Here is a 15,659-nt window from a genome sequence, read left to right on the forward strand (position 1 = left end):
GGTGGTTAAGAGCAAAGCTCCGTGCCTGGCCTGGCAGTAGCAGCGGTGCCGCTCGCAGCCACAGCGCCAGCCTGGCACGAGGGTCACGTTTGGGCGGGGGGTCTGGCAGTTGGAGGGCCAGACCGAAGTGAGGTGGAAGTGAGGTTGGTCAGTGGCAGCCCAAGCACTGCCTTGGTGGCTTCCAGCCCTCCTGCATGCCGGCAGCTGGGCCTCCCCGCCACCCTGCCGGCACCTGGGAACTGAGCTGAGGCAGGGCAAGAGAGCTCAGGCTGCTCTGCTCACTCTGGGAAAAGTAGATGGGATCATACCATGACGTTGGAGATTTCACTTGGGAGTCCTGAGTGCTTGCTGCCCATGACTGCTGGAACGTCAGCCCCAGGCTCAGTGCCGCCTTCGTTTGCTCAGGATTTGCTCCAGCTTGCCCCCCTTGCCCCCGTGGCTTTGGCTTTGCAGTGGAACTGTCAGGAAACTTGAGTTGCATTTTCCAGTTTGGGACAGGCAACTTGGACCTGCATCTCCCATGCTCAAGCAGTTGCAATACCAAGCAAGCTGCAGCGTGAAGGGCGGACGTTCTGTCCTCTTTTTGAGAGAGAAAATTTCCTTTCTCCAAAGGTGCTTGGTGTTTCAGGGCATTCTGCCTGAAAAAGTATTACCGTTCATTTTGAAGGTACTAATTTACACACTTCTGATTCCCAGTGGCTTTTTTCCCCCCTCTAAAACTATTGCAGTTTAGTTTATAACTTGGTGAAAATTGTTGTATTCAGCAGTGGGAATATCTGAAATTCCAGGATGAGATAAACCACAATAAAAATGGAATTGGTTGTCTCTAAAGCCACTTAACTAATTTGTTGTGAAAACCTGGTTGTGGGCATGTTAATAATTAGATTATAATTGTTTTGTTGGATTTGGTTTTGTTCATCACTGAATGATCTGCTGTACTGAAAGACTGAACAGTAGTGCTCTTGTTGATGCGTTACAGACCGACAGTGGCTCTCTTCTAAAAGAATGTTTTAATAATGTTACATTTTATGTTTGCATGTGACCCGGATGGCTTGAGGAGATGCCTCCGCAGCTGATTTGCATTCCTAAGACAGCAAAGCTATGCTTAAAGTCAATAGCAGAGCATCTGCAAGATCTTTTAAAATACATGAGAAGACATGTGCAAGTCATTGCTCCAGTCCCTGGGGAAGTTTCTTTGTTGTTTTTTTCCCTGGTATTATTTGGGAAAATAAAACAAATTGGTATAAGGAAGCCCTTCAGAAAGGCGTGATAAGGATTTTACTGCTTTGAAGATGCTATATTGCAAATCCTATTCAGCAAATATGACTTAGTTGTGTTTTGGTCGTTTTGAATGAGCGTGTGATACCAGGCATCTGTGAAATGGTGTAAGGCTCAGTCAGTGGGACGGGTATTTCCTCAGTAGAAAAGAAGCCAGATAGTAAGATCTTCAGGGCAGGGGCTGTGGATGGAGGAAAGTGTGGTCTTGTAAATCATCCTTTTGATGCTTATCCCTGTGCAGACGGGGGCAGAGGGTAAGTGCAATTAATTCCCTGATCCTAGGGTTGCCTGGGGATAAGCTGACCCCTGGCATAGCTTCAGAGGCTGCATTTGTTTTTAACTGGCAGGAGCCTCTGTGGGCTGTTACAGGAGCTAGAAGTTGCCGGGACACAGGAATGTCCCAGTGTGCGCCCACTCTTGTCATGCATCTTGCCAGCAGGAATCTCCCCTGGGAATGGTGGAGCGCCTGCCTTGCACACCCGGTGCTTTGCTGGGGAGGGCTGCTGTGCCTGGGGTGTTTCCTCAAGGGGCTACATGGATCATTTACAGCCCTATTTAGGCATAAGGCAAGAAAAATTTTTATTTTTTTAAATCCTAAATACATTTGAGAGGTTCCCAAAACACAGCAAATGCTTTCTGAATGCACACAGTAACCACATGAAGTTAGAAACCTTCAGTACTGCAGTGCAGTTGACTTTTATTTGCTAGCAGTTTGGGTTCTGACTGTTGAATGTGTTACTTCTTCTACCAAATAAACGCCTCTGAGAAGTGCTTTACCACCTCTTCAGATCTGTCGTTTTATTTCCCGGCTCGTCAGCCACCAGGTTGTTGTGTTTTCTGGAAGAGCCAAGCACGTTATGCATACTCTACCAAGACCCTTCCTGGTGTTCTGTAATGAAGCCGCTGAAGCTGACCTTCCTAGGTCAGTGTGAGGATGCTAGAGTCATCGTCCTCACAGCTTCTCCAGCTTCAGCCCGACTACGTGGTTACTTGCAAAGAGAGCTGATCCACTGAAACAGGCATAAGCAGAATCTCTGAGCAATAGGAATTTTGTCCTTTTCTTCACAAGTGTGGAAAAAAACCTGTTATACCTGTTCACTGTTGGTGGGACAGCGGGTGCCCCGTGTTGATGGTACATGATTTTGGCTTATGACACGGTTCTCCTTCTGAAAGAAGGTAGGCAGTTGTGGAGAAGAGTTTGTGGATGTGCATAAAACACAGCAGATTCCAGGCCAACAGATAAACTGCCTGTTCCATCTATAGAAAGAAAACCTAACAAAAAAATGCCAAAATTAAACCCCCCTCTTTTTACCCCTTAGCTGCATGCCCTTTTTTCTGTCAGTGTGTTAGACTAGTGGTCACCCAAGTGGGATGTATGCACCCCAGGTGGTGCACAGGATAGTCCATTGACATGTGGGAAGAAACCATTATAACTTAAATACACATGTATGGGGGACACGTGTTCAAAAGTTTCTTACTGATGGGCTATGCAACGAAGAAAGTTTAGAGGTTGCTGTCTTAGACGCTTCTGTGTGATGAAATTAGTGTTAGCATGGAAAGATGGAAATGGTGTTTGGGAAGCAGCTCTGGGGGTGTGCAGCCCAGCCTGTGACTCAGGACTGTGACAAGTAATGGACCTTGCTCTGCCTGCGTTGGGAAGCCCCCTCCTGATGGAGGTTCCACCACAGCCCTGGTTAACCTCTTTGTATTGCACTGCCTGCAGTGACGAGGCTCTTTTTGATTTCTAGTGAGAAATGTCTGGTAAGGTTTCAGTGTGGTTCAGTGAAGCAGAATCATTTGTATGGACATAAACCATTTTTTTAAGTTCTCATATTTTCTTAAGAAAATTTTCTTACGAATTGGTAATACCCAGTTGAGGGAGGAAGAGTTAACCTGAGCAAAACAGGGTCTTTAGTTGGCATACCTTCGTTTTGCTGTTTAAAGTGAAGTAAAAAGCAAAATCATGAAAAGAAGATAAAGACTGTGTTAGTAAAACTGTGTTAGTATTTTAGGATTATTTATTTTTGCTAAATAAATTAGGGTTCTGAAGAAATGCTGGGAAAAGCAGAGCTTCCGTTGCTGTAACGAAAGCCAGTAAAATAGCTGGCTAATCTTAGAGTATAAAATCCTATTTATTTATAAAATATACTTGTAAATAAATTGGTGCAGATTTTCATGCTTCCTCAGAGGTCTGTGGCAGTGGAGACTTCATACAGCTGGGTGACTGCGGGGGGGGGGGGGTGCGAATGACAGGGTGCTGGTTTAGCATTGGGTTGCTGCAGGGGTTTTTTTGGGAGATTGCTGGAATGACAGCAAGCAAACGATGATGGTTGTTGTCTCCATCTACAAGCTGTCACTTGGAATACCTGTTTTCTAAAATATCTTACAAGAAATGTGAAAAGCTTGAAGCAATTAATTTCTTTTTTGAGGACAGTGCACAGGAAGGGTTTTTTTTTGCTGCCTGGTGGTGTTAGGGGTTTTGCTTTCAGTGTGTATGGCTTGGGTCAGCTTACCTGTGTTTTAACTCTTCTCAACCAAAAGGAACAGCAATACAATGAATGGACTGGTGTTCTCAGAGCTCTTTGAGAAATTAAGGAATAGTGGTGCAGGCTGGCTAGCAGCAACAGTTTGGGGGAATTTAGCCCTGAGTGCGAGGTGGAATGACTTGTGCTGGAAAGGCTAGCATCTGCTGTGCAAGAGAGAATAAAATTACCCCCTTCCCTGGCAGCTGAAAAAAAGCCAAGACCTTAAGCATCTTTCATTGGTTTCCACATATTCTATGGAAGGGAACAGCGGGACCAAAGGTGATGGGTTTCATGGAAGGGCGTCACTTGGTTGGCTGTATTTTTGTGAATTTGAAAGCCAAATATAGCAAGTATAAAAGGTCAAAGTTTCAGTAAAGTCAGTAGTTTGCAGACTGATGAAAACGAGAGAGGGTTTTGGCATGATCTCAGTCTCTCTTACTAATTTTGGCACCTTAGTGTTTGGAAGAGCAGGAGAGCGAGCGTGGGGGAAGCCGGCTTCGCCATGAGAACCTCACAGTGCTGATGGGTTTGGAGAGGTGTTGGTTTGTGAAGCGTTCAAGCAAGCCGCCTGGCTGTCTCCATTCTCCCCACGCAGGGGTCTGAGTCCTGGCCTGCCCAGCCAGCTCTGTGGAGGTTGCTAAGGAGCTCCTTAGCTTCGCCAGTGCTAATTCTGTTATTGGCACTCTGTCAGCTGCTGGAGGGACTCTCTTTCCAGCAAGCCAAATCCTTTTGTCATGAATTCGCTGTTTCCAGGGTTTCTGGCTCTACATAGTAGCAGAAGCCTGGGCTGCTCTGTGCTTGCTCTGTGCCGTGGGAATGATGCACACCTTCGCACTTCATCCGGTCCCGTTGGCCGCTGCTAGATGCTGCACACCAGTACCTCTCTTCCACTGAAGCTCTCTTCCTTGCTCCAGTTTTTTCTTAGAAATTGTGGTTTCCCAACTAATCTGTCAACATTTCCATTGCTTAAATATTGGCAAAATGTCTTAGAAGAACTAAAATTGTGCCAGCTTAGTGTCATTAGCTGTGTACTTTGCTTGTCACTGGTTTTGCTTTCATTGATTGTTCCCCTGATAAAGCTTTCCTCACTTTTTGCCTTTTGTAGATTTTAAGATATGGAAAGAAACATACCTAAACAAACCTCTCTCATAAAATGTGCATAAGATCTTAATCTGGTACTTTCTGTCTTATTGATACACTTCAAGCCATGGAGCCATCCACTGTGTCTCTAGATAGGTTGTTCTAATGCGTAATACTGAAGGCTAGAGTTTTCTTCGGTCCTTGCTCTGCGTTTCCTTGTACATGTAATGTCTCAGCTCTGAGTTGAGCCTAAATCTTCTGCAAGACCTGCAGGTCAGTGGCGGAGTAACTTGCTTAATGACTAATGAAATTTAATACTGGAAAAGGGAAGTGGCCATCTTTTGACCCTTGGTCTCCCAGATAATATAAAGTTGTATCAGCAAAGACTATTGTCCTAGAAACTTCTACAGTTCCCTAGGTGTTGGAGGGAGAGATGAACAACTCGGGGCTGTGGTGGAGTTCACGTTGGCAGCAATGGACACTCCAGATGGTGGCTGGAGCCAGCCGGATGCCAAGCTGCAAAGTGCCGTGGAGTTTCTGGTGGATGCTGTGGAGTACTGCGTGCCTTTCTACAGAGACGTTTCAAAGGGAGGAAGGTCTTGAGAGTGCTTGTCTGGTAGGACGGGTGCAAGGGGAGCTCTGGGAGAATGAGAAGTATCAAGTCCTTAGTGGAGTGCAACCATCCAAAACAAATAAAATACTTCCGTGGTGTATGGAAGATACCGAATGCTCGTTCATTACATTCCCAGGTGCCTTCAGTTCTCTCTTTGTAGATGAGTTTGTCAGGAAATCTGTGTAAAGGAATGGGCTCATCAGCTGTTGGTGTGAACAGCGAGAGGTGAAGCAGAGGGACCCCTGAATGAGAGTGTTGGGTCGAGGGGTGTTTCACAGCCGCTATTCTTGCAGGTCTTTCGTTAGGCTGTTTTTTTTCATCATTGCTGAAGCCGTCAAAGGATGGATCAGGGAACAGACTAAAATGTAAAAGTATTGCACAAAGCTTCTGATCCTTCTGCTGCTCTTTAGGGCTGGCTGTGGCTTGGTTACTTTGGGTTACTTTAGAGCAGGATGCTTTTCTGGGTCCATCCAGCTTTTAGGCTGCCTTGAGATAGTTTTGGGGGTGCTCAGCTGAGGGCTGTGGGAGCGGGGCGGTGACTGAGAGCTCCCTTTCCCCAAAAGATGTAACTGAGGGTCTGGACAGGACTTCTCAAGCTCGTGCAGGGCAGGTTAGCTATCACCTCGCAAAAAGGACTGCAAAGATGGAAATGTATGAGAAGCTGCTAAAATGTAAGGTATGATAGTGGCACAGCTGCTCCTTTCATTTCCCTGCCATCATTGTTGGACCGTTGTCTCCAAACAGTGGATTGTTTTTCAGGGTTCCTTTTTGGCTTTAACAGATTTAGTGGATTAGAATACAGGTTAATCTATAACATCTTCCTTTGTGTGGCTGTGTCCTGGACACATCCAGGAGCTTCTGCTTACATCTGAAAGAAGCTTGCAACTCTTACAAGTATTTGTCCTTTTGCTGCCAAGTGGGACAGCAGAAGAGTGAACTGGGTATTTTTCTGCCTTGCATGTGGGCACAGTAATGTTTGGGGTTTTTTCTAAATGTCACTTTTCAGTAGTGTGTTGAGCAAAGTCCATTTCCTCTGTTAGCTTCTGCCTGTGAAGCTGATGATCAGTGATAGTAAATGTAGATCTGCAGGTCTGACCTGGATGTGTGAAGAGACATGAATGTGAGTGACCCTGGTTTTGTTAGGGAGCTGCACTTGTTACGTTGTCTACAATGGTGTAGATGTCGGAGGGGCCGCAGCACATCATGCAGCACTGATGCTTCCCAGCAAACGTGCCCAGGGGGGTTTGTACCATGCCTACAAAAATCCTGTAGAAGCTGTGAGATTGCACTGAACTAATGATTCTGTGCGATAAAGGGTTAACAGCTGACCCGTGAGTGTGGGCTCTGCATCAGACAATAGAGAGGACATAGCTGAAATATTCAGCAAGCTTGTTTTTAATTGAAATATAAACAAAGCTGCTTTCATGGGAAGTGCCCTTCAGATATACTTGTTTCCAGCCTGGGAAGAGTTGTAGAGAGTTTGTGTTCTTTCTGCAGGTTACCTGCCTGGCTGCCAACATCTTTTCACTCTTAGTTCAGTATTTATACCTGTGAAAATTGGGTGTAAAAAGAAATGCTGTATCTGTGAGCACGGCCAGCAGTCCTTCTCCAGGCAGCGTTTGGTGCTTTAAAGGTGACAGCATAGTCCGAGGCCTGAAATGGGCAAGGATCATGGCTTGGTCCATTTCTTCAAGCAAGTGCTGTTACTGGTGGGAGAAGGAGAACTGACTGGTGTGTAAAAGCTTTAAATCAGCTCTTACGTGTGTAGCTGAGATCCCATTAGAGTGGGAGAAGAATGTTTCTGGGAGGAGTGCCACTCCCCTTCCAGCCCCCAGGTTCTTGCTAACTGGAGTCCGGTGGCTCCTCTATAGAGTCAGTATCAGGGGAAGCAGGCACAGAGGCACGAAAACAAGCAAGCATATGGAGTAAAGCTTGTGGTTGTCATTCCTGTGCCTGCAGGGAACACGTTAATCTCTCACATACAGCCCATCTCAGCCTGTGGTATCGTTGGGAAGCACCTGCAGGTTGATGTGCACAAGTGAGATGTCTGCTGCACTTGGGATATTTTGTCATACAGATGCTACTCTCGGTAGATTCATCTGCTTCTAGCCTGGTGAAGGCTGTGTGTCTGGGGGGTGCTCTGGTAATCTGTAGAGGTACAACATCAGTTTGACCAACCCACCTTCAACTCATCAGCTTTTTCTCAGTAAATCAAGGTAATACTACTATATTGAATATTGAAATAATTGCTCAAGGCTTGACATCAGTCTTTATAACGCTTAGGTAAGCAGTCAATATTTGCTTGAACAGCACCACTGGCTTCAGTAGGAATATGGCTTTATGCAGCCAGCTTGTTCTTGACTGTGTTTGCACCAGTATGAGAATGACTGCAATAAATCTGATCTGTTACATACATATCAGATTTCAGATTTCTCTAGCTCTTCCACACTGCACATGTTTCTGCAGTATTTCCTTCAAGTTCTTTTATGACTGGGGTGGCTGCCATTAAAAGTAATGAGGATAGTTAAAACACAGTCTTGCAGTTTTCTAGAAGTGTTTCCCTCATCCAGTTAGGTGTTTGCTCTGTGCAGTATGTGTGCTATGTGAGGAATTCAGATGGTTTTCAGTCAGGGCAGGGCACTGATTTGCAGATTTTCTTATCTCAGGCATTTCTTTTAAGTACCTTGCACCCTCCTCATCCAAATAACAGCAGAGCTAGACTCTGCCCTGAGTTGAAGAGATTTATTTAGACTTGTTTCAGTGACACTCAACAGGAGGAGTAGGGAAGCTTCCTCCTTTTTACATTAGAAAGATTTCCATATGGAAAAGATGCATCAACGTGATCCTAACTCTTTGTAGGACTGGAATTGTTCTGGAACTTTCTTGTGCTTTTTTTTTCTCCCACAACCTTCTGAAGTACATCTACTCAGGAGACAGTAACTAGAGATTGTTTCATCCGTGACCGTCTTACTGGGTTGCAGTCCTGCAAGTGTTGAGGTCAGTGGAACTGTCTGGGTGTCCAAAGCGGGTCAGGGGCGCCGGCATGTGCCCTGTGGCCACTGAGAATGGTGCCCTTGAACCTGGGCATATGTGAATCGCTTTAGACTATACCAGAATAATTAAATGTAATCCTCATTAGAGCTTGACTGGTTATTAAAATGTACCTGTAAAGAAGGGGATTAAAACTGTTCCTGTGTAAAGCTCTTCAGTAATATCATCAACATTATTCCTCACCCAAACGTATCCGTTTGAACTATATCCCATACTACTTATGTCCAGTATAGTTAAGCTGAACATAGGTCAGACCTGAATCAATGTAGAAACCATCTGCTGCTATTTGCAAGCTATTAGAAAAGTTTACAGTTGCTTTACTTCTTTCTCTGTGCCTTGGTGTGATCCCAAATCTGGGTTCCACCCCAGATCCACTGATGCCATTGATCGCAAGCCCGCCTGAGCTGGGTGCTAGGTGGTAAATCCACACCCCTCTTGGCACGCGGGGGAGCTTCTCATACACTTTGAACAATTGTTTACCATTACCTTTAGTCACACTGAATTCTCACCGGTTCTTAGAAGCCTCATCTCCATTGAACGGTACTTTTTTTCATTTAAAGGTATTTTTTTCACCTTGCATGTTCTGTGGGGAGGGGGCTTTGTTAGTAGGGGGCTCTCTTTGCTGGAGGGTGGGTCTTTTAGTGTGCTAATTAGGATAGTTCACACAGAGTTCAGGTAATTTTCTGTTTGTCTCATAACCTTAGGTTGTCTATTCCTTCTCCCAAGGCCATGTTTTGTTAACTTTTTGTAAGGATTTAGCTAACATCCTCTGGTTTTCAAATTCTTTCTTGTTTTTCCCTATAAATATTTACTTTTATTTTACCCCCTCTTTTTTTAAAAGTAAATAATTCTTGTATCAGTGTGAACAAAGTCACACTTGAAATCTGTAGCTGCACTGGTAAACTAAAGCCCGTGCTGCTCAGCTGCCTTTCAGCCCCAGGTCTGTCCTTTTCTCCTCATGTGAGCAGAAAAGTGAGAGAAGACAGGCTCACTCATCTTCCTTCCCTCCCATTGGGTTTTTATTCACAGTGATAACATCCCCCTGAGCCTTCTCTTCTCCAGGCTGAACAGTCCCAGCGCTCTCAGCCCCTGCTTCTAGGAAAGATGCTCCGGTCCCAGTGATACTCCAGGCATCTTCATGGCCTTGTGCTGGCCTTGCTCAAGCGAGTCCATGTATCTCCTGTACTGGGGAGACCAGGAATGGGCACGGAGCTCCCTATGTGGCCTCACTAGTGCTAAGCAGAGAGGAAGGCTCATCTCCCTTGATCTGCTCGTAACGTTCATTCTGATACAGCCTGGGATACTGTTGACTGCCTTTGACGTGAGGGTGCGTTGCTGGCTCATGGGCAGCTTGCTGTTCCCCAGGACCCCCAAGTCCTTGTCTACAGAGTTGTCTTCCAGCCAGTCAGTGCCTGGAATGACTCCTTCCCAGGTGCAGGAGTTTGCATTTCCCCTTGTTGAACTTCTTGAGGTTCCTCTTGGTGCATTTCTCCCACTTCTAAATGGCAGCACCATCATCTAGTTTAGCACTCGCTCCTCAGTTTTCTGCAAACATGCTGATGAAACTTTATCCCGTGATCCAGGTTGCTAATGAAGGTGTTGAACAGTATTGGCCCCAGTACCAGCCACTGGGCTATAATGCTGGTGACATGCATCTTAGTGGGCTTGGTGCAGCTCATCACAAGCCTCATTTCAGCCAGTTTTGTGTCCACCTCTCTGTTTGCTTATCTAACCCATGCTTTGTCAGCTTGTTTATGAGGATGTTACGGGAGATCATGGTAAAAGCCTTACTAAAGTCAAGATAAGCAACATCCACTGCTCTTCCCTTAGCCACCAAGCTAGTCGGTTCACTGAAGAAGGCTATCAGGGCAGATATGTGTGATTTCCCCTTTGTAAATCCGTGCTGACAATGCTCAGTCATCTTCATGTGTTTGGAAATGCTTTCCAGGGTTAGTTGCTCCCATCGCCTTCCCAGAGACTGAGGTTGGGCTAGGCAAGCCAGCAGGTCCCCAAATCACACTTAATGTTCTTTTTGAAGGTAGGGGTGATGCTTGCAGCTTCCCAGTCTTCAGCCATCTCTCCCAGTCACTGTGACCTTTTAAAGATTATCAAGAGGGGCCTGGCAGTGGTATCAGCCAGCTCCCTAGGCTCTTGTGGGTGCAACCTGTCAAGCCCCAATGGACTTACATATGTCCAGTTTGTTTAGGTGCTCCTTTGCTTGGTCCTCCTCCACGGAGGTTAAGACTTCCTTGATCCAGATTTTTCCTGTGGTCTCAGAGACTTGAGATTGCAAAGGCCTGTCTTACTGGTAAAGACTGAGGTGAAGAAGGTTCTGAGTAAGTCAGTGTTTTCCACATCATTTTCCACCAGGTTCCCTGCCCCATTCAGCAGTGGGCTGAATTAATACTGCAGTTGCTGTTACTTTGGTGCTTGTGGGCATGCTGCTGGTGTGTATGGTCACAGAGGACACTTGACTGGATGTATCCAATTAACGCTGTGGACTGTGGAATGCAAAACGACTTGGAACGGACGGGTCTGTTCGCATCCTTAGGGCTAGAGAATGTGCCCTGGAGAGCTGATCAAACAGCCTGAGTGGTGCAATTCTGTAATCTTTATTCCCTCTGCCGTTTGTGCTGCTGGATGTTTTCAGCAGTCAGCGTGATGTTGTGAAATGAAATGTTACTGCTCAAACAAATAAAACTTGCTCTTTATAGTCCTATTAAGAGAAAACCAGATTGTTTTACAAACATCTCTTTCAGTACAAAGTCTGCAAAAATGTGAATTGTTTTTTTTAACTTGCCTTTTACTTTGTTTCCTTTGCTGTAGAGTCTCGAAGTTACACGGAAGCCATTAACCACTCCATGGTGATGTCTGACAGTGCTGTGGGCACTAACCCGGCTTTGCTGAGGGCCAGCATGCAGGCGGATCCCTCCTTTCAGCGCTGTTTTGCATCTTCGTGTACTGTGACAAGTAACAGCCCTATCCCAGGGGGAGAAAGGTAGGAAAAAATTCTCTTACCTTGCTGCGTACTTCTCGTAACCACAGTTTCCAGCCAAGATGTTACGCCTGCATCTTCATTGCAGAGCATTTGTCCAAGGACCTTGAGTTTGGTTGTGACTTATAATGATGTTGTTGTCCACCAGCTGGAATTTGCCGCGTAGACAGATGTTATTTATATGTCAGGGACACAATTAGCTTGGAAGATAAATAGGAATACAAAAATAAATAGGAATTTATAGTTTGGTTACTTTACTACATACTAGCACAAGCTCATATATATTTCCCTGTGTGCTTTACCAGCTTCTCTGATGCCTTACTGAAAAGCATTTCATGACATTTCAAATTGGAGGAAGTTGTATATGAAAGGGAGGGAGCACTCTTCTCGCTGCTGTACGTGTGTTTCTGGTCAGTAAAATGTCGGAAGATTTCTTTTTGGTAGTGAATAGTTGACTTTAGTTGACTTGCTTTCAACTGCTCAGCAGGCTGAGAGATTTTATTATTTCATGTTTTTATTGTGGCAAACACATAGGGCTCTGGACCAGAGCTTGAATAGTGTAAATTTACAAAACGGTCCAAAGTTGCTTACAGCATAAGGTGAGAAATAGCAGGAAACACAGCAAACCACCAAGGAGCCTCAGGTTACTGTCAGAAGGGTCAGAAGGCCATGACAGGGAATGGTCAGCCATTAGCTGTGCCCTGTAAATACGTAATCGATAGGAGGTGATGTGTTAACAGCTGATGAGGTTTCCCTCTCCCTCACTCTGCAACAACGTTCCTTTGTAGCTGTTTATCCTGTTCTTATCCTGGGATAGTTGGCTCCTTTTTCACAGTGAGTGTTTGGAAGGCTGTTGGTTGGTGTGTCAGGCTCTCAGTGAGGACTTTGAGTATGTTGATAGCTATTTATCTTTTATTTATCTTCCCATCTAATTGATCTCATTTTCAACCAGTACTTGGACTGTGAAAAAATGTTTTCGTTTTGTGAATCATGAGACTGAACAAAGTATGTTAGTATTTTCTGAGGAGGAGGCAAGTTTAACATTTCATTCTAAGTGGATATGAATTAAAAGCTTGTCAGGCAATCCAGTCATTACCAAGTTTGCATTCCTACTTCAAACTTTATCTAGAAAATTCTGTTCACTTATTTTTAAATTTTTTGGTTGTTGTCGTCATTTTTCATTTAATCTAGCAGATACCTACAGCTGTAGGGTTTTTTTCTTGCGATGATGTCAGTCTTCCGTTTGCTTCCCTTCCGTTTCTTTATGGTCCTTCTACTTTGATCTGTCCAAATTTACTGGTATCCATTTCCATGGTTCCCTTTTAAATAAAAATGCTTTCTTCTTTTTATGTATCTTATGTCAGTTCTTCCTTTGCATCTCACAATGAGTTTGTTCTCTCTACATCTGATATTGCTGGTCGTGTTTTTCAGCTACAGTCTGAGGGTGTTTCACTTTTAGAAGCAAGGAAACAATTTAATTTTTTCTTAGATTGTTTCATCAGAAGCTTAGTTTATCTTGTTGGAAGGGTATTTGTTACTCTTCACTTGAGCAGGTGGAATGGCTAGTAGAAAAATCTAATGTTAGCTGTCGAATTATTTAGTTCTATCAATCAGAACGATTCTGTCATCAAATAAATTAACGGCCTCCTTCCTTTTTTAATATAAATTGTATTTAAATGGACTTACCTGGTCCAGGAGTTGGGTCTTGCGAACTGTGTGTTCTTATCGTAATTACTAATTTCTTGTGCAACCATGCGCAACTACTGCTTAGGCCATTTCTTTTAAGAGGCTGCATCGTAGGGACCACCGTGGCAGTGTCAGTTTTCTTCCATAAACCTCTGCCTTTGGTGGCAGCCTTGCCTTCAGAGATTCTTGCCTCCTGCTGCTCTTTTCCAGGTAGCACTTGAGCTCAGCATGTAGAGACCTGCAGGACCACTGTACGTGCGGCAGGGCCATGAACAGCCTCACTGAGTTGATTCATACTCACAGTAACCCTCCTCAGACAGGGGGAAGGAGGGGTATTTAACAGCTGTGATTAATTTGGTGGCTGGGTTTACAGTACAAAACTCAGAAGCTGTCTGATCAGCATGGCTGGGTGGGGGGTGATGAAGCAGACGGTATTGACCTGTGCTGAAGGTGGGGCTGGTGCCCCCTTGGCCCAGCTGTCACCAGCTCCAGCCTGTGGTCACACACCTTGGGGATTGTCCTGGGTGAGGTGATCCCTTGCTTTCCGTGATTGCTGTCGTAGGGCTTGTACAGTGACGTGTGAAGGGAACGATGTGGCTGTTGTTTTATTGTTGTGTTCCATTTTTTTGACTTTTTGACAGCTCTTCTGCAACGGAACGCCCTTGGCTTGAGAGCAGCCCCAAAGCTTCCCCATCGCTCCAGCTTTCCATAGGAAACAGCAGGCCGCCGGGAGGTTACCTTGTGCCCTCTGAATTTTCAAACGCCGTGCAAGATGTCTCTCTCTTGTCTCATTTCCAAACTCCAGGACTGCAAGTCGTCACCCTGAGCAGCCTGGAGAATTCACCAGCAGAGCCACAGCAAGAACCCGCTGTGAGCAGCAATGCCCGGGTCTACCTGAGCAACAGCGGGAGCAGCAGGGGCAGTAGCTCCCCCCGAGAGGAGAAACAAGCTGCTTTCCCTGCCAATGCTAGAATCTCTCCTAAAACCGCGGGCTCATCAGTGGCACATGCTGAGGACAATGGCTTTTTGACGCAGAACTTTCTTACGGTGGCCTCTGGACACAATAGCCAGAACAGTGTGGTTCAGCAGCACCTGCATGCTCAGCCACCTCTCCCAGAGAAAAAGCGGTCCTCCGAAGGAGACCGTTCCTTTGCCTCCGTGTCACCTTCTTCGAGCGGCTTCTCGAGCCCCCACAGCGGGAGCACCATCAGCATCCCCTTCCCAAACGTCCTCCCAGATTTCTCAAAAATGTTAAGTGCTTCCCCAGTGCCAGGTGGGTTCTGCATCAGAGAAATGCAAAATACATCAGATTTTATATGAGTTTATAAAAAGCATTCAGGGTATTTTAAAAGTGGGGAGGGGAAATGCAATGGAGTGAAAATGGCAGAGAGGAATTGAATGTTTGCAGTAAGTGGCGCCAGTTTCACTGGCTTTGGGTGTGTTACTGGGAGAGCGAGGCTGCAGAATCCTTTCTGCGCTCCCGCAGGTGCCAGCTGAGGGTAGCCTCCCTTCTGAACTGCCAGACCACAAGGGAGCCCTGCGGAGTCTGAGGTCTGAGTTCTTTTAATAAGGGCTGGCTTCTTTCTGGACCTTTCTAGACTTGTGTCAAGAATAGTTAAAAAGGTAGATGTGTATTCACTGGACCCCACTGAGACGTTTGTTATTAATATGCCTTTATAAATGTAAAGAGTTTTTCATATTTTATGAGTTTTGCAAAATGCAACTTCAAGAATGCTTTCAGAATCTTCGTGTACAGTATTGTATTTGCTGGTTCTAAAAATGCCTCAGAGTGTCTCTTAGGTTGTTCTAATCATGAGTTTTTGAATAATTAAGGTGATAGCAAGTCGGAAAGAAAATAAATGCTTTTGTATTTAAGAACTTTCTTGACCTATTTTTTTCCCCTTTCATTTCACAGAAAACACAGCTGATAAACATGTGACAGTGAAATTTGTCCAGGACACATCCAAGTTCTGGTATAAGCCAGATATTTCAAGAGAACAAGGTACATCAACTCAACTGATACTCTGGCATATCTGTTCACAGAATGGCTGGTTGGTTTGGTGAATTCTCCTTCAATTTTTTTTATGCATACCGTATATCTAAAAGATGTACAAGAAGAAATATAAAACCTGGAAGGGCTACAGACAACCTCACTTAATTTCTTTTGTCCAAAGGCTGAATTTGAGAGTGGAGGGCAGTCAAGTTGTCCTTAAAAAATACTCTGTTAATTAGACAAATTGCTATCCTAAGTGAACTAACTACAAAGTAATTTAAATCTGCCAGTGGTAGTTGCAGCAAATGTACTTTAATGAAAAGCTCCAGGTTTTGGAATGACAAATAGGCGTGATGTGATACCAAACATCTGTGCTCTCAGAAATGTTTTTGAGTACAAGTGTGCTGCTCTGGCATGATCTCAGCCACGCGTGTTTCA

The 15,659-nt window shown here is 45.0% G+C and overlaps 1 protein-coding gene across 7 annotated transcripts in view; it reads left to right on the plus strand.

Annotated features, from left to right (window-relative positions):
- The window catches only part of TNS3 (tensin 3), a 198,195-nt gene that overhangs the window by 163,917 nt on the left and 18,619 nt on the right, over positions 1–15,659 (plus strand). For all 7 annotated transcript variants that reach the window (XM_040592171.1, XM_040592168.1, XM_040592166.1 and 4 more), the window contains 3 exons: positions 11,374–11,545; positions 13,870–14,501; positions 15,144–15,230. In XM_040592171.1, coding sequence (XP_040448105.1) covers positions 11,374–11,545; positions 13,870–14,501; positions 15,144–15,230 — 891 coding nt within the window. The remainder of the gene's footprint in view (positions 1–11,373; positions 11,546–13,869; positions 14,502–15,143; positions 15,231–15,659) is intronic.

The sequence above is a fragment of the Falco naumanni genome, chromosome 4 (assembly GCF_017639655.2).
Source record: "Falco naumanni isolate bFalNau1 chromosome 4, bFalNau1.pat, whole genome shotgun sequence".
NCBI classification, from domain to species: domain Eukaryota; kingdom Metazoa; phylum Chordata; class Aves; order Falconiformes; family Falconidae; genus Falco; species Falco naumanni.